Raw genomic sequence first — 26,021 nt, 5'->3', positions numbered from 1 at the left:
TCCTTCTTAAAAATAGACCATCCATCTTTCTATTTCCTGTCTACACAAATGACCTTCATCTTCCTCCGTCTTCAACAGGGCATTGGGTGCTACATGTTCCGCATTGATGACTTTGACGTGGTGGATGCCACCATGCATGGCAATGCAGCACGCTTCATTAACCACTCCTGCGAGCCCAACTGCTACTCGCGGGTCATCAACGTGGAGGGCCAGAAACACATCGTCATTTTTGCTCTGAGGAAGATCTACCGCGGGGAGGAGCTCACCTACGACTACAAGTTTCCTATTGAGGATGCCAGCAACAAGCTCAACTGCAACTGCGGAGCCAGGCGCTGCCGCCGCTTCCTAAACTGACCGGGGAAAGCAGAAGGTGTTGCAGACGAAGGCATAGAAGGGGAGGTCAGCAAACGGGCAATAAGACTGTCAGTGAGGAAAGTGCTGACATGACATAAAAGGCAGTACGGTGTTCCAGAGGAGGTCCAGAGGTACTCATGGGGATTCCAGCTAGAGAGAAAGCACTTCAGGAAAAGCAGGAAAGTCCTAGCAACTGCTGTTTGTCCACCTACAGCGTGTACATGTCTCTGTACATGTTCAGAACGCCCTGTTTTCTCAATGATGTGTAAGATCATGTTCAGGTGAAGTTATTTTGGACAGCAGTGTGTGAGAGATTTGCAGATGTGGTCACAGTAACCGATAAAACAGGATATCCTGTGTCATTTTGGTGTGCTTTTTTCCGGGCGAGCGCTCCAGCCCTGGGTGCTTTCTGTTTCTTGGCCCCTAACTGGCAACTACTTTTATTTATATCCAGATGTTTCTGCATTAAAGTTAAAACTACTAACTTTGGGGTTGTGCAAGAACCTAGAACTAGTATATCCTGGCTAATAAGAGGTTTTTTTTTTCTTCTGTTAATCTCAACACTGAGGTCACGGTTACTAAACTAGAAAATTTGAAGTACTGTTTTCTCGAGCTGTTAAAAGCAGACACTCCTTCTGCAGCCCATAGTCTCGTAAGACCTTTAAAACTCCCACTCAGACTCAAGAGTGTTGTGGCAGTGCGAAATATATGACTAATCAACAGAGAGAAATTTATATATATATATATATATATATATAAATACTATATATATACTTTTAACTGAGATGTTTATCTGTCATGCTCATGCTAGAACATAGATTAGGACTTTAGTCAGTATTGATGTGTAAGAGAAGAGGCTTTATATGCTCAGGAAGATGCTGTGAACCCCCTGCAATACGCCATGGTGATTCATTCCGTTCATAAAGCATTCAGTATGGCGTTTTCCGTAGTACTTCTCGAGTCATGTCTTCATGGCCTTTTAAAGCCTTTAACGTGTGTCTGAGAAGCCACTGATGTAATTTCTTGCTCTAAAACTCTTTCTAGGAAAGGCCGGTTTCCTGTATGTTTTATTTATTCCGTTTCCTTGGTTAAGGACTTCGGTCTAGCTTTTTATGTATTGCGAAACTCTCCGTCTCCCTTCCTGGGATCCTGCTGTTATGTTAAGTTTTTTTTTCCGTTCCATGCTTTTTAGTTCTGCGTCTTCATGGTGCTCGATTTAACGAGAGGCTTGAAAATAAGAGGGAACTTGTACATTTCACGAGTCATTCTCCTTGCTCGCTGTGTTAGACGCGTAGACACTTAGACCTGCTTGAGTGCTTGACTGTTAATGAATGGGGAATGGTGGCGTTTTTGAAGAAGCAAAATCAGGTGTGAAGAACGAAAAGACTGCTTTAGTGTCGGACACTACTTTTAAGCTTAATGGAGAAATTCACTTGGCGTCTGCTTTAACAGCTATATTCTTTTACTCAGTTCTCCGTAGTTTCTGCCTGTGCCACGAGTGTACATACAAACATACATTCGTACGTTCATATATACGTACGTACGTAAGCACTGCACTTCAAGAGCTTCTCATCCCTCAAGAAAGTCTCTTCTGACCACTGGTCTGACCAGAGGCAGAGTGTATTGCTGGGATACATTCTGTATATCTGGAATAATGACTGACTATTTTTGTTTTATATATAATAAATCTTTTTAAGCGGACTGCCACCTAGCACTCAGCACCTTGACATCCCTTTAGTTTAGGACTTACAACAATTCCAAATCTCTCCATCATGAATACAAATAGGCTGCCGTTGTTTCTGTCGGAGAAATGATGAGCTTGATCAAGCATCATGGTTGTCCTATTTATTCCTGTGTGTTCAGATCATGGGCGTGTACGTGCTTTCTACGTGGCTAAGGTCTCGCCAGATCTCTCTTTGTTTACACATGTTCCTTTTTCTATTGTCTATTTGACTTGAGCATTCTTTGAGGGTGAGTTCTTGCAGTGCAGCCTTTTTTAAGGTGCCGTTTTGAGCCAGATGTCCTACTTTTTATTAACAGTATGGTTTTAATTCTCGTTTTAACCTGCAAACTATGGGTGTAACGTCAGAGAGCTTTTTCTCTGCATCTGCAAGGAACAGCTCCCAGTGCTATGGAGAGGGAATTCCACACCATGTCCGTGATGGCCCTCTCAGCCAATCAGTGTCGTCAGTCCCCTGCCTTGCCTGGCCCCTCCTCTCTTTTTTTGTGTGTCATGATCATGAAAGAATCCCAGTGACCCAGTTTCTCTGTTTTGTTTTGTTTCGTCCCCTCCACCCCACTGAACTTGCAAGGATTCTACCTCAGGCTGTTCAGAAAGACTTTCAAAGAATACTAATGCAAAACCTAGAAGAGAATACAATATTGCTTGGTCTTAAATGTCCTGCAGAGTTGGCCTGTGTGCAATGAAGAATGCAAAGTACTAGTCAAGACCTTCTGTGATGATCTGTCTCCCAGAGTTGTGTGGAAAAACTGTATGTTCTTATGTAGGGTTATTTTAAAAAAAAAAAGAATTTGTGTTGGAAAAAAAGACTTAAAAACATGAGTGTGTCTTTACTACCTTGTACAAAAGTACCCTAAGTTTGTAAATAATTGTATACATATTTCTAAACCTGTTTAATTTTCTATGCACTTTTTTATTTATAATGTTATTTGCTTAATAAAGATGTTAAAATGTTTGAACAAAATGGAAACCAGTTGTTTTTTTAACTGCTGAAAAATATAGATATAATAGAAATAAGATGCTTAGAAAAATATAGATGCTTATATATTTTGTATAAAAGCTGAAAAAGATCTACATTCTTAAAAATAAAGGTGCTTCAAATTGTTCTTGATACCTTAGTAGAACCACTGTCAGTTATATGTGTAAGTGTAAAGAACCTACAAAGCAAGTGATGTTTTTAAGACCATTAAAAGGTTTCTCACTCATAAAACATGGTTCTTTATAGAACCCAAAGTGCCACAGAAGAACCTAGTTGAATCACCTTGATATGTTTCTTTGTTATTTCAAGACCTTCTCCAAAGACTAGACTATTCAAGCTAGAACTAGACCTAAACTAAGCAGATCTAAGTCATTTAATAGAAAGATCCAAGTCAGAAGTGTTAGCAGCACTTGGTTTTGGCAAAGAAGCACATTGTTGGGATTAAAGGTGCAGAACTGTGTTTTTTCTGGTTAATTCTGGTTTAAGCCACACCCACAATCAGGTTATTATTAAAAAGAGTGAACACACATCATTCAGAAATCTGTATCAGTTTAATTTTGAACAGAATAAGGAAATTTATGAATTTATGAGCATTTATAAATAGTTGATTACAGATATCGATTACAGCCCTTGATTAAATCACCTCATCCCCAGTTGGATTCTGTCATACTGCTGGAAAATTAGGATAGTGTAATAAGGATAATAAGGAGCAAGACCTTTCACCTTCTCTGCTCCCCAGGTGTCGCAGCACCCACTGCTCCTGGCATATGTGCTCACTGTCACTGTGTGTGCTCACTGCATGGATGGGTTAAAGGCTGAGGCCAAATTCCATCTGTGACCAACACTAATGGATATGTGAATATGGTTGTGTTGGGTTGTCTTGTCTTAACTAATCTTGGGAATTCGTATGAACCATAATTCTGACAGCACATGAAGGCAGCAAAATTTGCATAATGATGAGCTCATGTATATTAATAACTTTATGATGAAATGTAGTGCCGGTGCAAATCTCAGAACCAGATCCAGATATACTATCCCGATACAAAAAAATGCAAGGTAATGCCAGGTGTAAACTGGATCTGGTTCTGAGATCCAGTTCTGAGATCAGGACCTTATTACATTTGAATGAAATACTGCAGCTCATCCTTAATCCACTTTAAAAATCAGCCTTTAAAGCATCACTTGAATGAGCAAACAGGCATGAAGACTTGCCAGAATCACGTTTAAAAACACTGTAAAAACTGTAAAAACAGTGTAAAAAAATGTTTACAGCATAGAAAACCCATATGTTCCTTCACTGAACCTGGACTACACTTCTTCCTCAGGTAAGGTGAGCTTCCCAAGTACAGCCACTGCATCATTCCGCCCAATGTTGCTCAGTAAACCAGCCAAGTGGCCTACATTCCAGTTCGGGTTTTTGGCAATGACCTTTTCCAGCACAGCAATAAGCGGACTCCTACTGTCTTTCATTGAATAGGCGTAGTTGATCCAGGTGAAGGGGATTGAGCAGCTTGCAGCAAGGTGACGCGTGTTCTTCGCTCCAGGGGTGTCCGGGTCCAGCAAGAGGACCAGTTCTTCCACCACGTCCAAATTATTCAGCACAGACTGAAGTGGAGAAGCCTGCGTTTCAGGGGCTGGAGAATGCAAATAAATGATGAGATGACATGGACATGGAAACAGCATAAGCAGACTGAGTCTAAATTAGAGGCTCAAATTGGCTGTAAAACAGCAGGATGCTATTCAAAATCAGAACCTCCATTAAAACCCATTGTAGATTTAAAAGGAACAGATAAGCTGGACAGCAGTATCCTGAAACTCCAGTGTTATTGCTACTCACACAAAAAGTTGTTTAAATCCAGCAGGTCCTTCTTGCTGCCTGACTTCAGATGTTCACTGCTGCCGTCCAGGGACTTGTGATTTCTCAAGTTTTTCTCACAACAAAACTGTTTTATCTCTTTAGTAGCAAAACAAGAAGATGTAAGTCAGACTGCAGATGATGGTAGAAAAATTCACTAGAGGACATTTTGGGGGACCCTGCATGGGTGTGTGGACAGAATTAGGTGATTTCTCTTTTCCTGTTCGATAAGCACAGGATATAACCCCAACCCCCTCCTCAAACAATTTCACACACACACACACACACACACACACTAACCTCTGCAGTGTTTCCTTTGTTTGAGAAAGTAGAAAACACAAAACAGGCCAATGCAGAGCAGGAGGATGGAAGTAAGTGCACTCAGCCAAATCCCTGCATACAGGAAATAAAATATGAATATTGTTGATGTCATGCAAAAACCATAGAACCGTATCACCATTTTTACACCATCTTTTGTTTTGTTTTTTTGGATAATCTGAACCTGGCAGTTGTGGCAGTTCTTTAAATTGTGTCAATGTTTCATGAGGAATGGACCAATAGAAATGTCCCACAATGTCTTGAATGAATAAATGTATGAATGACTAAAATCTTTTTACTTTGACTTCCATTAAATGTTTTATCATGTAAAGTCAACATTGACAAATACAAGGTCATGCAGAGTTACAATCAGGAGTTAAATACCTGCCGATTACTGTAAAAAACAAAAAAAAAATCAAACTTACATTGATCATGTTGTGAATATAAAATGGTCGTTGTTGGATGTGTTTGGGTGGTCTTTGTTGGATGTGTTTGGACGGTCGTTGTTGGATGTGCTTGGATGGTCGTTGTTGGATGTGTTGACTGGGTTATTTCATTGGAAAGAAGTGTTCCTTTACTGTAAGACATGTAAGAGGTGGTCGTCGTCGGTTGTTCAGTTGTAACTGCCTAAGAAAGGAGGAGTTTAAGTTTACAATTCAAGTCAAAAGATCTTCCTTTTATCAAGACAAAGACAGTACTGAGTAGAGTACTGAGCTCTTTTGTAACTTACTGTATGTCTAGTTACAAACAATTTCTCCTCACATTTGAAAGACTGTTATTAATCTTTAACACTACAGAGAAAGAGATTGTATGTATTTTTGGCCCTAGTTCACCTACTGTGGTTTTCACTGTTGGAGGTTGGACTCCATCTTTGCATACCCCTTTTTCAACATGCTGCCTGTAACAATATTTGAGAAACCGTGTTAAAATGCAGCCAATTCAAGAGAAACAAATCCCCCCGTCTTTAGTTGCTGTTATTGGGCCACAATGACAGTAGACTGACAGTCTGGAACAGTAATGCAGAGCTCACCCTTCTCCACAACAGCGGCTGTCAGATTCAGCTGTACAAGCCGATGCTAATAGTGAGGATGGGCAAGTGGAGCACGATTTGCACTGAGCAGAAGTTCCATCGTTAAAGGTTGTGCCTCTGCACGGTTTGTAGAGGGGTTCATGCCTCCCACCATCATCCGACAGGCCACAGTTTGGCGTGAACTCAAAACCTGGGACAGAGTTGTAGCAGTTAGTTGATGTCTTTTACACTTTTTTTTTGATGTCAAATACACTTTGCTGTGATGTCTTTCCCATCAGGCTGCCTTCCCTTGGGTGGGTAATTTAGTGATGATGATGAGGATGATGATGACAAAAATTCTGACCATGCCTGAAGGCCCTCCCCCCAATCTAACACCTTATGAATACTGTCACACATCCGGCGAGATCCTCTTTACATCCGGACTCAATCTCCCAGAATTCTCTGCTCCTATCCAAATTCTCACACTCTGGAATTCTAATGACCAACACTTCTGTACTCGATCATGTGATTATCTTAGCTTAGTATTTAAGCCTGGGCTTTAGACTAAGCAATTCACAAGGTATTGTAACCCTTTCTGGAGATCTACAGAGCAGTTATTGACGTGTATATTCCGTGTATTGACCTTTTTGTGTTTTTCTACTCTGCCTTTTGTCTTTGCCCTTTAGATTTTTTGCCTGTGTTGCCTGGTTTCCTGATTACTGATTGCCTGTATTGTGGATTACATTTTTGCCTTGACCCTTTTGGACTCTTTACTCCATGTGATGTTTGTGCTTTTGGCTTTCATTTGTCTTTTGGAATTGACCGTGGACTGTGTATCGACTACAAACTTGGACTGTGATTATTCCAGTGATGCCTCCTTAAGATTTTACCCTTGAGAGCACCTCAGCCTGTTTGGCACTTGACTGATCTCACTGAATGTGCCCTGATTGTTGCCAGATGAGCTGGTTTACGCAGTTCCAGAACAGGTAATCTCAAAGGTTTGCAGAATTTGGCACCAACAAGTATGAATCCATGGACCCAATCTGCCTGGTGCGAACAGCCCAGGCTGGTGGAGGTTGGGTAATGGTGTGGAGAATGTTTCTTGGCACACTTGGGTTATTGTTGCTGGCCATGTGCATGTATTTGCAGAACTGCAGAACTGAGACAGCCTTTAATTTGAGGGCACTCCTCCTTCCTGCTAAACTAAACTTACTGGGGTTTATGGTGTACTCAGGGGTAAGTTGAGGGTAATGATGATTCCAGAAACTCCTTGACTATTGACTTCTCTATACAAGTCAAGCAAAAGGACTGAGAGACTTGTTTTCATGGTCATCATTTACCCATATTCAAAGGCTACTTCCAGCATGGTAATGCAACATTTCACAAAGCAAGTCATCTCAAACTGGTTTCAGTGGCCTTCCCAATTACTATATTTTAATCCAATTAGATATTCAAAGCTTACATATTATGTGCTTAAGCTTATATACAAAGCTTTTATTACATTTACATTTATGGCATTTAGCTGACGCTCTTATCCAGAGCAACTTACAAGGTTACTCATATTACAGATGTGGGCCAATGTAGTGTTATATATATATATATATATATATATATATATATATATATATATATATATATATACACACACATATATACAGTGGGGGAAAAAAGTATTTAGTCAGTCACCAATTGTGCAAGTTCTCCCACTAATCAGAAAATTGGAGACCTACAAGACCACTGCTAATCTCCCTCGATCAGGGGCTCCACGCAAGATCTCAGCCCGTGGGGTCAAAATGATCACAAGAACAGTGAGCAAAAATCCCAGAACCACACGGGGGGACCAACGTTACAAAGGCTACAGTCAGTAACACACTACTACACACTATAATGATTCCAGAAACTCTGGAGTTCCAGAAATACTGAATAATCCTTCATTTTTTATTAGTTTAATCTTGGTGAAGACTGAAGACTAAGTCCTCTGCTGCTGCTGCTCTGTGTTAACTCCCTAACCCCTGCACACAGACCCTCGTAACTGCATGACTGCATTACACCACATCATTCACATCTCTACAGTCTTATAGATCCTAAAACAGAGCCCTGAAGCAGGTCAGTGTGAAGGACAGAAAGAGGTTAGGGTGGATGCGTAAAAGGGTGAAATGGCAGCGAGGGCGCACAGCGGGTACTCACCCGGTCTAATCTCAAACTGCTCCTCACATGGCTCACACCTGCGTGCAGTAGTACTCCAGTACTCTCTGGAGCTACAACGGTCTGAATGGGTGTCCGGCATTCTCTCCTCCTGCAGACTGATCTGCTCCAGATCTGAAGGAGCTCAGACTCGCGCCTCTGGAGGAGAGCGTGTGGGAGGGGTTCTTAGTTGGCAGGAAGATGCAGATGTAGAGTGGAACCACAGTCACATTACAGAGGAAAGAAATAAAAAACATCCGCTCTCTTCTTCGAGAGCTTTCTGTGAACTGGGTAGACGTTTCTAATCATCATCATCATCATCATCATCAACATCATCATCATCATCATCATCATCAACGTCATCATCATCATCATCATCATCATAAATGCATTAATTAAATGAAAGAATAAATCACTTAATACAGCGAAGCAAGCAGAAGACTGAACGTGTAGTTACAACTATGCAGTACACTCTACCCTCTATGGACAAAAGTATGGGGACACCTGCCCACTCAATGTTTCATCTGAAATCAAGGCTATTAAAAAAGAGCTGATCCTGCTTTTGGTGGAGTCGCTTTTGTAACTGTCTGTACTGTCCAGGGAAGAAGGCTTTCTACTAGATTTTGGAGGGTTTTATACTTTGACACGTCAGCAAAAATACCCCACCCCCCCTTTACTGTAATATACTCCTCCCACCCAGGGGGCAAAGGTTGTGGTTGTTATGGGGGGTGTACACACACACACAAACACACACTTATCTTTTATAGAATGTCCTTCAGGTGGGTATATGATACCTGTAGTATTTTTAGTATTTTCCATATCTATATGTTGTCTTTCTATGCTATTAACATAATTAACAAATAACTATTTCTTAAATGTGTGTGAGGGCGTAGAACTGGGTGGGGATGGTAGGGGCATGTCCCAACCAATATCCAGCGAGTGCTGAATTGTCCCCAACAATAATGTTGTTCAATGAATGAAGATACATAAGTCCATCAGTGTCTATAGTCAATGTATTTAGTACACCAACGGTTAACAGATCTCTTTCTGTACAACAAGCCCAGCCTCTCTAACCCACATCCCTAACAGGACTGGATTTACCGTGTATTGCTAACATGTGAGAGGCTGTGGTTGTAAACAGTTTGGCTTGTGGCTGAGTGAGAGACACCATCCATCATGCCAAAAATGGTCATACTGATTCAGTTAGGGACTGTGCAGTTTATAGGCTGTTATATGGAACTGGTGCCAACATTAAACATGTGCATGTGTGTGTGTGTGTGTGTGTGTGTGTGTGTGTGTGTGTTTGGCAATTAGCCTAATTTAGTGATATTTTGGGGACAAAATGAGTGTGTTCATTTGTCAGATGACAGAAACAAGCCGACCGTGTAGCTCAGACAGAGGACAGGCAGGTGGAGAGTCAGAGTCACAGGTAAAGTCGAATGATGACTGAATTCAGTATAGACTGAACAGCAGTGTTTCTCCAGCTATGAATGTTTACTTGTCTAGACGTTCTATCATGCAGTACAGAGAGCTGACAGTGATATTGTTGCTTAACAGAACCATAATTGTGAAATTATTGTCTCAGAAAGCCACTGACAGAAAACAAACTCCCTGTATGAGTGTGTTGATTTCGACATTGGTGGGGACATAAAAGTGGCCCCCAGGAGGCTTTTTGCATTCATGATAGATTTCTGATTGCAATTTCACATCATTTAAAGCTTTATTTATAGATCATGAATGCAAAAAGCCTCCTGGGGGCCACTTTTATGTCCCCACCAATGTCGAAATCAAACCAACGCCCTTGAATGTGTTTATAACCTGACTGAGTAAACACGCTTAGTATGTTTGTGAAATCGCTTATCTTCTTCCATAATGGATGATGATGATGATGATGATGAAACTGTTTAGACTTTCTTTAGAAAAGATGTAAAAATCTCAATTTCAAATAATGATAAGAATGCTGCCACGTCATGTGGTAGTTGTGCCAGATGTGGAAAATAAAATTTAGGTCTGTATCCTGTCTAAAAAGGGTCTAGTTCGAATCCCGAGCCATGCCACTTTGCCATCAGCAGCCAGAGTCTGAGAGTGCACAATTGGCTGTGTTCTTTCCGGGTAAGTAGATGGTGCTCTCTACCTCCTCGGCCTTTATCGATATTGGCTGGCACAGGCGTCTGTTAGCTGATGCGGTGGGGCTGAGGACCTGGTGCTTTTCTCTAAGCCAAATATACAAGGTCTCATTGTACCCATGTTGCAATGTCTCACTGTTCCTGGCTTAGTTTGTAGCTTGTTTGGATTCTCTACAAAGATCACAAGAGTTCAAGCTCACCTGTTCCTAAACTTGAGCTTCACCAGTGCTGTCTTCAGATGTCTTTCTTGTGTTTGACATAACCTTTATGCATATAACATTTAGTTGTTTGGTTCAGATGAAGAGAGAGAGTCATGTAAAGGGTGGGAAGGGGAAGAGTCGCCTGAGTCCTTCTTTTCTCCGAGCCAGTTGGCTACGAGCAGTTCGAAAAAAGAGGTGCTGGCAGGCTTTGCATGTAGGGAAGGGAGGAGGCATGGGTTAAGTCCTTACCCTCTCAGTGCCGGAAACATTGCCAGTGCTAGGAGGAGCTATGAACATGTGGGTTAATTGGCAGTATCAAACTGACTGGGAAAAATTGGACAAAGAGAAATGTAATTCAGGTCTTGCTGCTCTGGTTGCTGTGTGGGAAAATCCAAGAAACAGTAACAGTTTACCACAGAAAAATGACTCATTTGTTTGATTGGATAGATTTGGGAGTTTGGTGACATTACTACTACAAATTTATGAGTCAAGATGTGAAAAGAAATGTTTCAAAGCCGTATGGTTATTTACATGTGAAAGAAAGTGTGCAGAATATTTAGAAAATGATGTGCTTAGTTTTGTTTAAAGCTTTGTGATTTGTTTTGTCTGAGAAATGTTTTTAGATGTTAGATTGTGTGTTTATTCACAGTGTATTTGGGGGTTTCTCATGATTTTAGTATTTGTGCAATTGCACATCTGGATTGTGTTTTACACAGTGTAATAATTTTAAAAGTAATTTGATTTTTTTTTTTTTTTTTTGGGGGGACAGGAGCTCCCTGTTCTAATACAAAAAAAATTTAAAAATGTAAAAAAAAAATGTCCACTGACTCAATTCTGGTCCCAGGGACCCCTGTCTCTGCTCCATCACACCTGATTCATGTGATTTACTGGGTATTAACTGCTGCAGTTGTTTGATAACAAGCGCATCACTTGGATCAGGTGTGGTGGAGCTGGGAAGCACCTTAGATTTGACCAGAGTTGAGAATCACTGCTTTAGCATAATTGCCCCAACAAAAGTGGTCAAATTGCACAGTGTTGCCCAGAGACAATGAATAAAAAACACTATTTTGGCCAAATATATAATTTGACATATTCATTGCAAATACAGTTATTTGGATATATAAAGTTGTTTAAAAACTGTAAAAACTGCTATTCTACTAATTGCTAGCAATTGCTAGCATGCCATGTGGCCTTTGTTCCTGACAGCATCCCCCCCCACCACCCGACAAAATGCCAAACCCAATTCTACCCATAATTTGATTGTGCTGAAATGCATATTACAACTAAATAAATCAAATGATGGTGACCAAAAATGACCATAAAATGGTTTGTTGCCTTGTTGCCATAAAGATTTCTTTAGAGATAGAGACGGCCAGCAGAGTCAAACACAGAAAAAGGTTAACTAAGGACACAGTAAAACATACGACAATCCACTGGAGGAAAACAACGCTCAGAATTACAGTTAGACAAATGCAGTATTTCCCAACAAGAAACTGAAGATGAAGCTAAGGATTGTCCTACCTACAAAACCAAGAAGACAGGGCAGGCTTGCAAACACAACACAGGTGACAAAGAGCAGGGAAATGGCAAGAGGTGTCAGGAACAATGGGACAGAATTGGTTGTTAGATCATTCTTAAGACGTTACACTTCATGGTCAAAGAACATATTGTCCATCAGTGGTTCATGAACATCTCTTTCCAATACCATGGGCCCTGTTGCTAAAGTAACAGAAAGCACTAGATTTACACTAGATTCGCTTATCCACAACATTCACACAATGAGACGAGGTCAGAACGTCTAAAGTTCTGACTCACGACTTTCAGAGTTCTGGTTTATTCGGTGTAATTTAGTGGTGAGGTTCAGGTCCCATTACAGCCAATCATGTTATTCTACACCAAATATGGCAAGACGACTCTTTATGGCTTAAGCTTTTTTCTTTTTGGGGGCAAGGCCAAGTGAAAGCCATATTTTATCAACTGTACAACATTGCAGGCCTCCACCCTTTGCCTAGCAATAGATGTTGCAAGTAATGCTGATCAGTTTCTAAATTTTCTGCCACACTGATGAACTTATTGTTAAAGTGACATTTTATTACAATGTCAAGTTACATGCAATTGAAGTCCTTGGTACAACCCATTCTACTGCTGGTGTTTGTCTGTGGAAACTGCATGCGTCCGTTAGGAATGGGTTAGCCTGATCCAGCTGAAGCCACGCCGGTTGTCCACAACATTTTTGGCAGTGTTGTATAACCGCTCTGAATGGAAGGTCATGCTGTATTCATTATAATTCAAATTCGTTATAAAAACTTCTGCACTCATATGAACTTTTCCTTTCCTTCTATTTTTTAAAGTTTCATTACATTTTATTCTTCATAGACTGTACTGCATCTTGCAGGGTGTTTTTTTAAAGGTGCTCTAGAATGGAAAACTTTATTTTACCTTTACCTTTACCTTTATTATTCATTATTAACACCAAGAGGATCCAGAAAGCACAGCAGTGGCCACCCAGCCCGACCTGCTGGAAGATGCTGCTGAGGTCCCCTCTACCTGCGTCAGACCAGCTGCCACCTACCAGTCCGACCATCAGGCCCCCCACCCACCACCACCCATACCAGACCAGCGGCACACCCTCCTACCACTGCTATCTGTTTAATGACCATGTTAAAACCTAAATGGACTCGTAACTATCTGCCACTATTAATATCACCACTGTTAATAGTATAATACTATTATCTAGTATAAATAGTTCTGACCAGAGGAGGATGGGTCGGGTCCTCCTTGTGAGTCTTGGTTCCTCCCAAGGTTTCTTCCTCCAGCTCTGAGGGAGTTTTTTCTTGCCACTGTCACTGTTGGCTGCTTTTTGTCTGCCTTATACTAATTACTAATTATGTAAAGCTGCTTTGTGACGACAACAGTTGTAAAAAGCTATACAAATAAATTTGACTTGGCTTGACTCGACTTGACTAGACAGCAGGACAAAAAATATTATGTTTGTGTTACAGTGCTAAGATATGCTAAAACAGTATAGGATAGGATAGGCTATGCTAAGCTATGCTGCTCCTGTGTGCCATTGTGGTGCCATAAACCAGCCAATGAAAGCTGAATTTATCATTTTTGTCCCCCATAAGCCCACAATAAAAGGACAATCACATGTTTTATACTAAGGCAAAATAGCAGGGTTGTAAACAGGTTTGTAAAGGCTGCCTAGTAAGTTACATAGTTATTATTTATACATTTAAGGACATCTTAACACACTGAATACATGCAATCTATGGCATCTTTAAGCCCTATTTATTGGTCTCCATACATCTTCCAGTGCAAGGCTACTCATACAGCGCTCCAGCCTCTCCTGATTTCCATTGCGGTGTGTTTAGTGTCTGGGATTATGGTAAGCTAATCATAGTTCACCATAATCACTGTGATAACATAATGACCAGCTCTGCAGTGGATGTTCAGAGGCTGATGTTGGCTTGGTGTGTCGTTAACGTGTAGGTTCCCTACAGTTCCGTCAGTGAGGTAGGTGGCAATGGTTTGTGTATATTGCTTATTTGAGGGTACTCCTGGGTATGGAAGGAGTTCTCGGGCAAAGTCTAGGGCAGCTAATTATAGATGACTGGAGTTACATGAAGGTTTTGGTCTTAAGAACTACGGAGCAAGGACTAAGAATGCTCCCACCAGGACTGGTTAAGAAACTGTTACCTCCAGAGCCTTTCTTTTTCTATTGTTGCATGGCTACTGCTTCCTGTACTGTTATGTTACGTGAGTGGTTGAGGGACATTACTATTGCTGCTAAACTGAAGACGCATGGACAATTTAGATATTTATTTTATATATATTGAGTTGACAATCAAGCATTTTATTTGTCTAGCCACATGACCACAACTGTGCAAGTCACAAAGGCAAAAATTATACAAGGTCTCGTTGTACCATTGTTGCAATGTCTCACTGTTCCTGGCTTAAACTGTAGCAGCTTAAACTTGTAACTGCAGTTTGTTTGGATTCTCTACAAAGATCACAAGAGTTCAAGCTCTTAGATTGCTGACACCTGTTCCTAAACTTGAGCTTCACCAGTGCTGTCTTCAGATGTCTTCCTTGTGTTTGACATAACCTTTATGCATATAACATTTAGATGTTTGGTTCAGATGAAGAGAGGGAGTCATGTAAAGGGTGGGCAGGGGAGGAGTCGCCTGAGTCCTTCTGGAGGCGATTTTGCCGAGCCAGCGGATCAAGAGGCTTAGTGAAGACTCTCTCTGACTGTGCAGGTTTAGCCTTCCTTACTGTAGCCCTCTCCTTTATTCCTGTGGCCACATACAGACAGGAATATACCCACTGGTGTGGCTTACAGTGGGGTAATTGCAGTGACTTATTCTATCCACCTCAATTTTTTTGGTGGTTATTCAGTAATTATAGCCATGACTTAATAGTGGTAACTTAAATGATAACTTAATAATTGACTACAATCATTAGTCTATGTCTAAGCACTAGCCTGGTTGAGACAACAGCAGTAAGTGAACTACCAAGTTTCATTATCATATTTGTAATCATTAAAAACAACAAAGATTTACAGTATAAGAGTAACTGGATAACTCCACAATTGATTTCTATATATATATTAAAAACACTGACATGTTCAGGTGCTGAATGACTAGGCTTCTCCGCGCTGGTACATGTAAGCTAAATCATGTACGCTGGAGGAAGACGGACCTCAAGTGTAGAAAGCAGAAGAACTTCAGCGACCATACAAGATGGGCTGAAAGTCAAGCAGGCCTCAGTCAGCAGTCCAAGCCTTAAACCCAAATCCAGCATGCTGGTAATGTCTTCTGGAGATGGAACAGGCTACCAAACACAGATTGCAAATGTAAGTAGATGTTATTCTTTCATTCATTCAGCTCACTGATTTCTTTACATATTCATATTAAAGCAAGAGTATGTAGGATGTTTACCCTAAAATAGCAGCTTTTAGATGATTGTGATGCTCCACAGGCCCCCGAGTAAGTAGAATCGCATTTCTAGTGTTGCTATTTCACGCTTAGCATGCTGCTAACTGTACTGTAACTGTAACTTTAGTGAAGTGGGCAAAACCATGCTTACGGGGAATTGCATAATGTTGCATACCCTGGACCTGACCTGGAGAGTTGCAAGAAAGCCAGATATGACCTTCAGAGGACCATCAGGTTGGCCAAAAGGAACTACAGGGACAGATTGGAGTCTAACTACCGTGGGTCTGATCTCAGACGCATGTGGAATGGTCTCCGCACTATCACTGACTACAAAGGTGGTGGGATCGGTGATATGGGGTTGTCCTCCTCGCTTGCAGATGAGCTAAATGCACATTTCTCGCTTTCAGCCACCATGGACCCTCACCAATTTGCATACTGCTCCAACAGATCCACTGACGACGCTATTGCACTGACAGTGCACTTTGCCCTCACACTTGGACAGGTAGAACACCTATGTGAGAATACTGTTCATAGATTGCAGCTCAGCATTTAACGCCCCCTCCTGTATTCCCTGTTTACACACAACTGTGTAGCCAGACACACATCTTCAAGTTTGCTGATGATACCACCATCCTAGGCCTCATCACAGATGGAGACAAGACTGTCTACAGAGACGAGGTCAGCACCCTGTCAGAGTGGTGCTTCCACAACAACCTCAGCCTCAACATCAGCAAAACTAAGGAGATGATCGTGGACTACAGGAAGCTGCAGAAGTGTGGTCACTCTCCCTTATTCATCAATGGAGCTGAAGTAGAGAGGGTCAGCAGTGTTAGGTTCCTTGGAGTACACCTCACCGAGACCTCTCCTGGTCACTCCACACCAACAAAGCAGTGAGGTCTGCCCGTCAGTGCCTCTTCTTCCTGAGAAGACTCAGGAAGTTTGGTCTGCCTCCTGACATCCTCACCAACTTCTACAGATGCACCATAGAGAGCATCCTCACGGCCTACATCACTGTCTGGTACGGCAGCTGTACTGCCTACGAACGCAAGGCCCTGAAGAGAGTGGTGAGTCCATCATAGACAGAAAACTTCCAGACCTGCAGGACATCTACCCGTCCCGCTGCCTGAGATAAATCCAGAAGATCCGGTTGGACTGTAGCCACCCAGCACACGGCCTGCTCCCCTAACTGCCATCAGGCAGGAGGCACCGCAGCATCCAGGCCAGAACAAACCGGCTAATGAACAGTTTCTACCCACAAGCCATCAGGTTCCTGAACAAGATGTGAACCTTTCACCAACACTACTGCACTTGGACACTTTATTATTAATACTCTATATATCACTGCTATGGACAACATCACTAAGTCACTTTTTACAACAGGAATAGACATAAACATACATATTTATATTTAGCTCCACTCTCTCTCAGACTATACCTGTCTCATAAATGTACATATCAAAGAATTTCTACAAATCCCTTCTGTCTTTGTATATTCTGTATTTTGTGTATATTTTGTGTGTATTTAATAAACTTCTTTTTATATAACTTTATTTTAATATCTTTAGTATGTATATAGTTTTGTCCTCCTGTAGAGCATCAACCTGAGCCTCACCACAAGCATTTCAATGCATAAATGTCCTGACATGTTGTGCAGATGACAAATAAACTTGAAACTTTGAAACTTTACCCCGAGTCTTAAATGCGTAAAATCCTGTAATATCACTCTAAATGAAAGTCCACATGTTCCTTTCACTTCAGATGCCTGTACTTCTTAGCTTGTCCAGAATGTGTAGAACATGTCCTTTGGGGGTAGTTCAAAGTGCGAATTTTACATCCCGACTGTAGGGAGAGCACAGAAACAAGAAGTGCCACTTTTTGCATAATGCTGCTTTAAGATGGGAATCATAGACCTAATCACCACCCCCAATAAGACTTTTAACATTAACAAACTCTAGTTTAGTAGTTATTTTTTAAGTACTTCAGTGTAGTATTAGGCTCACTTCTTTGTCTTTATGTGGTTTTCGTTGCTGTGTATCCACTAGACATTTCCGTATTTCATGCTATTCATGTTATTTGTTTTGTTATCTGTTTTTTACTGCAGGAGGATGAGTTCCCCTTTAGGGTCTTTGTTCCTCTCCTGCTTTCTGCTGGATTTTTTTTTGTGCCACTGTGGGAGTTTTTTCTTGTCATTGGCTTGACCTCCGCAAGCTGCTTTGTTTTAAAAAATGTCACAGGCATGGTCTGAAAGTGGAGCACCAGAGGAGTCTATGCTTTTAGAGGTTTAAAGAACTTTGTCCTGATGTAAAGGATCTTTACCAGTATATGGATTCTTCAGAGAAAATGTGCATATTATTACTTAAAATTTCAAAAGGTTCTTGTGTCACTTGCATTTACAAATTGATTCTCCAAAGAAACATCAAGTGAAATGGAACAAAAAGTGGTTCTTCTGTGCAATCACACAAAAAAACATGGTTTTTAATTAAAAAATCATGGATTTTTTTTTGTCATAAAAAAAGTAACTTGTAACTTGACCTGTCTCTTTGACCTTTCCACAGTACTGTACTGTACCTGTACATACAGCACATAGTACTGAATATTAAGTCTTATAATATGCTAATGAGACTTTTTTCTGTCTCTTTTCCAGGTGGACATAGTTCTCCCTGAGGGCAATACTCTACCTGAAACAAGCAGTGTCAGTAGCCCCCTCCCTATGCCAGACATCACAGTGAGTCAGAGCTCTAGGCTGAGCATGTCCATGCGCCGCCACAAGAGTACAACTGATCTGCCCTACAGCCTGCAGCGTGGCTATGCTCGCAACCAGAGAACCAGCATCTGCACCCCTACGGCAGCCGAGCTGGCCCTGCTGAGGCGTTGCTCTCTGTTCGATCCAGCCGGTCGGTCATGCTGCCGGCATGCCCTCAGCGTGCCAAACATGGCCAGCCCAAACTCTAGCCCTTTACGCAGTGCCACAGCCACACCCTCCCGCAGCGCACTGTGCACCCCGGTGCAGGAGCTGGAGGCCAACACCAAGGCGCGCAGCAAGTTGGTGGAGACGGAGAGCGCACAGACACCCACGTGTGCACCTGAAGAGCGAGAGCAGCGGCGCTACGTCTCTAAAGATGGCAAGTGCAGAGTGGACCTGGCGCACATGGCGGAAAGAGAGCGCTTTCTGGCTGACATGTTCACCTCCTTCGTGGACCTCCAGTATCGGTGGTTTCTCTTTGTTTTCATGATGTGCTACACGGTCACCTGGTTCATCTTCGCAGGACTGTACACACTAAACGCCTTCCTGAGGGGTGACCTCGAGCTTCCTCCAAACAGCGCCAGTGACGTTCCCCTGGGACGGGAGGTGTGCTACCCCAACGTGGATGGCTTTGTTTCAGCATTACTTTTCTCCGTAGAGACCCAGCGCACCATTGGCTATGGTGCACGCACTGTCTCCTCCAGCTGCCATGAGGGCGTCATCTTGGTCATGGCGCAATGCATCGTGGGCTCCATGATTGACGCGCTTATGGTGGGCTGCATGTTTGTCAAGATCTCCAGGCCCAAGAAACGTGCAGAGACACTCCTCTTCAGCAGGACCTGCGTGGTGTCCAACCGGGACGACCAACTTTGCCTTATGTTCCGCCTAGGAGACCTGCGTGAGAGCCACATGGTGGATGCCAAAGTGCGCGCCAAGCTCATCAAGTCTCGTCAGACGTCCGAGGGTGAGTTCCTCCCTCTTCAGCAGTCCGAAATCGACTTGGGCTATGAGAGTGGTTCCGACCGCCTGTTTCTAGTGGAGCCACAGGTCATCCAGCACACCATAGACTCCAGCAGTCCTTTCTGGGAGTTGGGTCCAGAGCAGCTGCGCAAACAACAGTTTGAGATCATCGTCATCCTGGAGGGGATTGTAGAGGCCACAGGTGCGTGGTCATGTGCAATGTCCTGATCTCTTGAAGCAGTGGTTCCTACTGAGGATTTCTTAGGGGTTCACTTTGAAACAGTGGAGGAACCTTTTAAGATGCTTTGATGAACCTTCAAGGAACCCATTTCTTCTACAAATCTTTTCTTGAAGGTTTTTGAAGCACCTTCTCTTTTCCTGAAGCACCTTAAGATGTTCCTCCACAGTTTCACCTTGAAGAACCTCCAACAGTTCTTCAGAGTGCTCTACTATGACTATAATTGTAGTACTATTGCTACTAATTTATCAATATTGCTACTACTACTAATATCAATAATAGTTTGAAAACTAATAGCCACCATTAAGAACTCACAAGTAAAGTTGCCCAACACACTTTTTGTTCTCACCATTTTAGGAATGATGTGCCAGGCGAAGACATCTTACATTGAGACGGAGATTGAGTGGGGAGCTCGTTTCGAGCCGTGTATGACCGTGGAGAAAGGTGCGTTTCGAGTGGACTTGCGGCGGTTCCACAGAACTTACCCAGTGCCTCTCCTCCTGTGCAGTGCGCGGGAAGCTCAACAGCTTCAGATGTTCCAAGCTGGGCTTGAGCTGCCTGGGTCTTTCAAAGAAAGTGGAGAATGTGTGGTCGATGAAGAAGAACAAGAAGAAGAAATCCTTCGGCCACAAGGAACACATGTGTTTACTATCGACAATATTCAAGAGCTAAATGAGTCTGATTCCCATTAGCTGATTGACCTAACTGCTGTGTGGACATCATGAATGCTCTAGGTTCTAATACTGAGCCTGCCCAAAGTGAGGCCTGTGGTTTATATTGTAGTTTAATCATCTTTTGAAATGTTATTAGAGCAAAGTTTAAAGCACAGAATCTTGAGTAAATATGTTTATGAAATAAGAAAGAGGAGGAGATCTTGTGTTATATACATTTAGCAGCTATAGGCCACTGTAGCAACAGACTGCCTAATCTTCTATACTATCCACTTATTTAGCACAGTTGAACCTGGAAGTGTGCAATTTGTCTTGTGCTGTGCACAATGGTGCCATGTTCTCAGTGGCCAATTTCATGAATGACTTGATATGGTACAGTATATGTATACTGTATGTGTAGCTTATGCTTCATGTGTACTGTATTTTGTCTGTATTTGTCTTACTATTGTAGTAATTATGGTCTGGAAAATATATTAGACACTAAGTCAACAGTCAGTTCTCAACGTTCATGCATTGGATGCTTAAGAAATGGGTAGAGGTGAAGCTTAGCTACTTTGAAGAGGCCCGGTGACTGGGGGGGAACACTTCGGAAATGGCTAATGGCAGTGGTGAATATCTACCAAGAGTGGTCTGAGGAGGGAAGAACCACAAACCGACGTCAGAGTGTTGAACCACAAATCGATGGTCATAAGGGACAGTGAGCTACAGCTGTGAGTCGCAGAAATGTTTCAAGCTGATTCTGAGAGAAATGTATCACAGCACACAATGCACTGCACTCTGCTATGTATGTCCATGTCCATGGACATGAAAGTGTTTAACAGGACCATGAAGAAATGGAAGAAAGGAAGTGTAAGTGTGAAATGGAAGGTCAACTTTTCTTTTACATCACATGGGTATGTGTGTACAGCTTACCTGTGGGCGTGAAAAAATGGAAGAAGATAAGTCGGTAAATAGTGTGATAAGTGTGATGCTCTAACCAATGCTCTGCTGGGAAACTCCCAGCACTAATTTTGACCTTAGAGTTGACCTTCAATTTCCCCAGATCTCAATCCTTCACTTTCTATATCTCTTAAGGTTTCTATATCTCTTACCTTGTGTAAAGCATGTCCTGTAATTTCACCAATTTGAACATTCCTGACTGTCGGGGGAGCCCAAGTCCTGTGCAGTCCATGACTCAGGGTGGGAGCTCTTTTCAGCAACACACAGAGGACTAACAGCATATTAAGGTGCCAGGTGGTCATATTGCTTGGCCCATTTGTGGATATACATGTATATATGTATACCGTGTATGTGTGTGTGTGTGTGTAAAAGTATATTAAAGTAAAGCATGTGGCATATTGCATGTTAATTCACTCTGTAATGCACAAATGAGGGCAGTTACTGTAGAGAGTTGTAAACTTTGTCTCCAGCATATAAATAGACCTCCTTAGATCTCAGGATTTAGTAAACCTTAAGGCGCCAGCCTGTCTGCTCAAAAGCCTTTCCCTGGGATATCAGTGCTTAAACTTTTTTTTTCTCCTGAAATGGCATGCTCAGTTTATGCTTTTTCTGCAAACTCACAGAAGAGCAACTTTTGGTTCCTTATTAATGTAATTTCAATATGTTCGAATGTTTAGGGAACCAAAAGAGGTGTTTATAAGACTTTTCTGCAAAGAACCCTTTAAATGTATGAGTATGAATATTTTCCCGCCTTTGCTATTCATGAGCATGGTATAAATGGTCATTCTCACAAAAACATGTCAATTAAAATTAATATCATAATGATCATACATATTAACAGTATTTATATAATTTAGTAGATCAGTAGGAGCTGTATTTGAGACACACATGCTTTGTATTTTGGACATTTAACCTCTTTTTTCTCATTACTGGAATGTATCTACATATCCATTTCTCAAAACTCTTATTTATCAATATTTATTCTATTTGTGTTGGGTCCTGATATTCAGCTTGGGTCCTGACACTTGGCATGAGTCAGATTACATTGGACCCAGATGTCATGAGGATGGTAATGGAGTTTAAACTTTGACTCATTCCCTTCCCAGTGTTGGATATACTGCATATGCATGTTCCTTGAAGAGGACATATGTACACACATTGGAACTGTGCTCTCTGGAATGATGGTTGGTGCTTCATCCAACACCTTTGGGATGGAGTTGGGAAGTTGGGGATGAGGTGGGGTGGTGATGATCATCTAAAGAAACAGTGAATTAACAAGTGTCCCAATGTGCAATGTGATGTTCTCTAACAGTACAGTACAACATGACAACATGAGAAATATATAACTCAGATGTCGTGATGATAAACTTTTAAAGAAATTGGAGTCATTTCCTTTCCAATGCTGAATATACTGTGAATGTCGACAGGCCGAACACAGACTATTACACAAATACATTGATCACACTTTTATGGTAAAAATGTAACTTACGTTGCATGTGTTTGTTAAAATATTATTTCTAAAATAGTTATACAATAAACTGAGGATGCAAGGGTGTGTTTGTGCTGCTGCAATTTTGAACCTGAACCTTGCGTTTTATGGCTGACATATAGAAAGGTCATTTTGGGCCATATCCTAATTTACTTTCACACATTTTATAACCCTAAATACTAAAAAAAAGCTTTGGAGTGGTTCCGTTAACCAAGCTGACATACTGCACAGGGTGTTGGATGCTGCCACCTGCTGACTGAACTTTTCTTGTGCATCTTGTGTAAAAATCAGCCAATCAGTCTTTCCTGGTTTAATAAATCTGTTGACTTATTTTCATATTATAAATTGATCTTATTTTTTGTTATTTTATTTTCTTTTATTGGCACTAAATCATTCATAATCTGCTGTGGTGAATACATGCCTCAATAATAGCATAACAAGCTGAATTGCTTTATAATGCAGCTTAATTTCATATTCCAGGTTTTTTTTATGACTTGATATTTTTTCCAGTATTTCTTTGATTGCTTTATACTGGCATTAAATAGAAAACTCAACATTTACATGAATGAAGTATGGTAACGCATAGTGAGTCAGGAAAAACAGCTGAAACTATCAAACCATTAATAGGTGAAGTGAGTAACATTGATGGTTACACCAGGTTACTGTGACACCTATAAGGACCTGTCAAGCAAGTGAACAGTCAGTTCTTGAAGGTAGTGTGTTGAAAGCAGGAGAAATGGGCAAGCATAAAGATCTGAGCCACTTTGACAAGGACCAAGAGCTTCTTCAAAACATCAGGCAGGCCTTGTGGAGATGCAGTGGGCAGTACCTACCACAGGTGCTCCAAGGAATGACCATGCACCATGGGCCATTGATGCAATCAATCCATGGAGTCCCTGGAGGAATGTGTTGGAACAACCAAGATGTAAAGGACACAATTTACAGAACTTAAAGGATCTGCTGCTGTTGTATTTTTTGGTCCAGATACCACAGGACACCTTCTGAGGTCCTTCTGAGACCATGCCTCAACAGGCCAGAGCTGTATTGGCATGATAAGAGGGGCCTACACAATATTAGGCAGGTGTTATGGCTCATCAGTGAATAATGAACAGACAATGACACCAAATGTCAGTTTTTTCAGTATTTATTGCTGGCAGCCTTTAACCTTTACAGCTTGCAGAAGGCCTGGTACTTCTCATCACCCTGGTTTATAACTTCCTTAAAAATAACAGAGTCCTTTAATATATCGATATCACAGATAGCCTTTATGTCATGTGATAGCAGCTAGTGAGAAATGTAAGAGGTCTTTAATACATGGAGAGATATTTCCAACTGTAAGCTATGTATGTGTTTGCATGGGAAGTATTGATGATGAACATTATGTAAAGTCACTGCTGTATTTGCTAGTCAAATGGCATCAGAACTGACTGAATTCCCACTCGTGTGCTGCAGCTTCAGCACTAGAGGGAGCCAAAGATCATTTTATGACTACCTGCAGGTGATCAGGGTCATGTAGCTCTTAAAGTGATAATTCAGCTCACATATACTAATTAGCATGGTGTACACACAATGGCTAAATACTCACACACACATCCTCACATTTGATTAAATCTGAGTTGTCTTAAAATGCTACATTTATTTAAATGATTTAAGATCATGTTTATTGTCACATCACATTTACACAGGTAAATGATCAGCGCATGCTTTAAGCAGTCTGCCAGGTCTGGGCCTGGTGATTTGTGGGTGTCGGTGTCCTTGACGGATTTGCAGGCATTGGATAAGGTGTGAATTCAAGTGAAGTCAAGAGAAGTCTTTATTGAGTGCAGTGTGACTGAGCAGAGGTCACAGTTCCAGTAAGTAAGTTTAGGGTGCAGAGTGTGTGTGTGTGTGTGTGTGTGTGTGTGGAGTTAAGGTGTGATGAGATATCTTGTGTGAAGAGACTGGTGAGATAGCTTTGAGAGGGACTGGACTGATATAATCTCCTACTGGCTGTTCAGCAGCTTAATTGCTTGGAGGTAGAAGCAGCCCCGGAACTGGCTGGTTCTGGTCTTCCTATCTCTGTACCTCCTGCTACTGGGCAGCTGTGAGAACAGGCAGCAGCTTGGGTGGGTGGGCCCTTAATACTCCTCCTGGACTTTCTCAGACTGGTGTATAAATCCAGAAGGTTTGGAAGCTGAACCCCGATGATGTGCTGGCCTGTGTGCACCATCCTCTGCAGCACCCCCGCACCCGTACCACGAGGTCATACAGCCCATCAGAATACTCTCCCAGTGCAGGTGTAGAACGTCCTGAGTGTGCGGGGATGGTGTTCCTCCTTCACCACCCATGTGGTGTGTCCTGTCCATGTAAGTTCCTCTGTGATGTGCATAACCAAGGAACGTGAAACTGCTGACCCTCACCACTGTGGTCCCATTGATAGAGATAGGGGTGTGAATTAGCAGTGATCTCCTGCTACCTGAAGTCTACTATCAGCTCCGTAGTCTTGCTGATGTTAAGAGATGCAGGATCCACCAGCATCAGGAAGCTGACCTCCTCTCTGTATGCTGCCTGGTCATCGTTGTAGATCAGGCCCACGATTGACATGTCATCAGCCAATTGAATGATGATATTGGATATTGGATGCTGTGTCTGGCTGTGCAGTTGTAGGTGTACAGGGTGTACAGGAGAGGGCTGAGCATACCGCCCTGGGGGGTCCTGGTGTTGCTGTTTAGACCCAGATCCTGGAGCTTAATGTCAAGCCTTGGGGGACTGATGGTGTTGAATGCTGTAGTCCACAAATAGCATTCTCACATACGTCTTCTGCTCGTCCATGTGGGAGAGGGCAGTATGCAGAGTCAGGGCAATAGCATCATCAGTGGATCTGTTCCACCTATACGCAAAAATGTGGAAATGGGTCCAGGGTGGCAGGTATTGAGGAGCAGATGAGACCATAGAGACCATACAGATCACTGTAGATGATTTTTTATGAAGAAATTAGAAATTCTATGAAGACTGAGGGAGTCCGACAATTACATCACAGGGAAATAAAATGACTGGGATGCCAAAGAATTCAGAGAAAACCAGATGTTCAGAGTATTCCTGCACTCCAGAAACTGCTGGGTAATTTTGTTGGATTATTTCCAGAGTGCTGGGTGGTTTTTGGCTAACAACCCAGCCAATGGCTTAACTATTAACGTTAATTAAACAGAAGTCAGTTAGAATAATTAACAGCATCTAATCAAAGGAAGCTTATTAGGACTCAGTTGGTTAAACAGCGTCTCATCAGGCAGCAACAC

The 26,021-nt window shown here is 41.9% G+C and overlaps 3 protein-coding genes across 6 annotated transcripts in view; 2 read left to right on the top strand and 1 right to left on the bottom strand.

The window, feature by feature from the left end:
• The window catches only part of kmt2bb (lysine (K)-specific methyltransferase 2Bb), a 44,876-nt gene extending 41,817 nt beyond the window's left edge, over positions 1–3,059 (top strand). For all 4 annotated transcript variants that reach the window (XM_072691613.1, XM_072691612.1, XM_072691611.1 and 1 more), the window contains exon 37: positions 79–3,059. In XM_072691613.1, coding sequence (XP_072547714.1) covers positions 79–354 — 276 coding nt within the window. In that variant the 3' untranslated portion in view covers positions 355–3,059. The remainder of the gene's footprint in view (positions 1–78) is intronic.
• Positions 3,060–3,606: 547 nt separating this feature from the next.
• Positions 3,607–8,652, bottom strand: igflr1 (IGF-like family receptor 1). The gene is made up of 7 exons (XM_072690980.1): positions 8,444–8,652; positions 6,278–6,467; positions 6,085–6,145; positions 5,673–5,874; positions 5,230–5,322; positions 4,912–5,028; positions 3,607–4,708 (listed from the first exon to the last, which is right to left on the bottom strand). Exons 1-7 carry the CDS (start codon positions 8,541–8,543, stop codon positions 4,383–4,385), a joined length of 1,089 nt encoding a protein of 362 aa, XP_072547081.1. The 5' UTR covers positions 8,544–8,652; the 3' UTR covers positions 3,607–4,382.
• A 9,764-nt stretch (positions 8,653–18,416) lies between these two features.
• kcnj20 (potassium inwardly rectifying channel subfamily J member 20) lies at positions 18,417–20,339 on the top strand. The gene is made up of 2 exons (XM_072691000.1): positions 18,417–19,611; positions 20,005–20,339. Exons 1-2 carry the CDS (start codon positions 18,417–18,419, stop codon positions 20,337–20,339), a joined length of 1,530 nt encoding a protein of 509 aa, XP_072547101.1.
• Positions 20,340–26,021: the final 5,682 nt, after the last annotated feature.

The sequence above is a fragment of the Salminus brasiliensis genome, chromosome 11 (assembly GCF_030463535.1).
Source record: "Salminus brasiliensis chromosome 11, fSalBra1.hap2, whole genome shotgun sequence".
Classification (NCBI taxonomy): Eukaryota; Metazoa; Chordata; class Actinopteri; order Characiformes; family Bryconidae; genus Salminus; species Salminus brasiliensis.
This window is presented reverse-complemented; position numbering and strand designations above follow the sequence as displayed.

Bases quoted from the DNA above. Each gene is read 5' to 3' on its own strand.
- igflr1 (XM_072690980.1), bottom strand. From the start codon at position 8,543: ATGCCGGACACCCATTCAGACCGTTGTAGCTCCAGAGAGTACTGGAGT. The intron at 6,468-8,443 runs GTGAGTACCCGC...ACTCTGTCCCAG, and splicing joins GCAGTTTGAGATTAGACCGG to GTTTTGAGTTCACGCCAAAC. The intron at 6,146-6,277 runs GTGAGCTCTGCA...ATATTGTTACAG, and splicing joins AGCCGCTGTTGTGGAGAAGG to GCAGCATGTTGAAAAAGGGG.
- kcnj20 (XM_072691000.1), top strand. From the start codon at position 18,417: ATGCCAGACATCACAGTGAGTCAGAGCTCTAGGCTGAGCATGTCCATG. The intron at 19,612-20,004 runs GTGCGTGGTCAT...TCACCATTTTAG, and splicing joins GGGGATTGTAGAGGCCACAG to GAATGATGTGCCAGGCGAAG.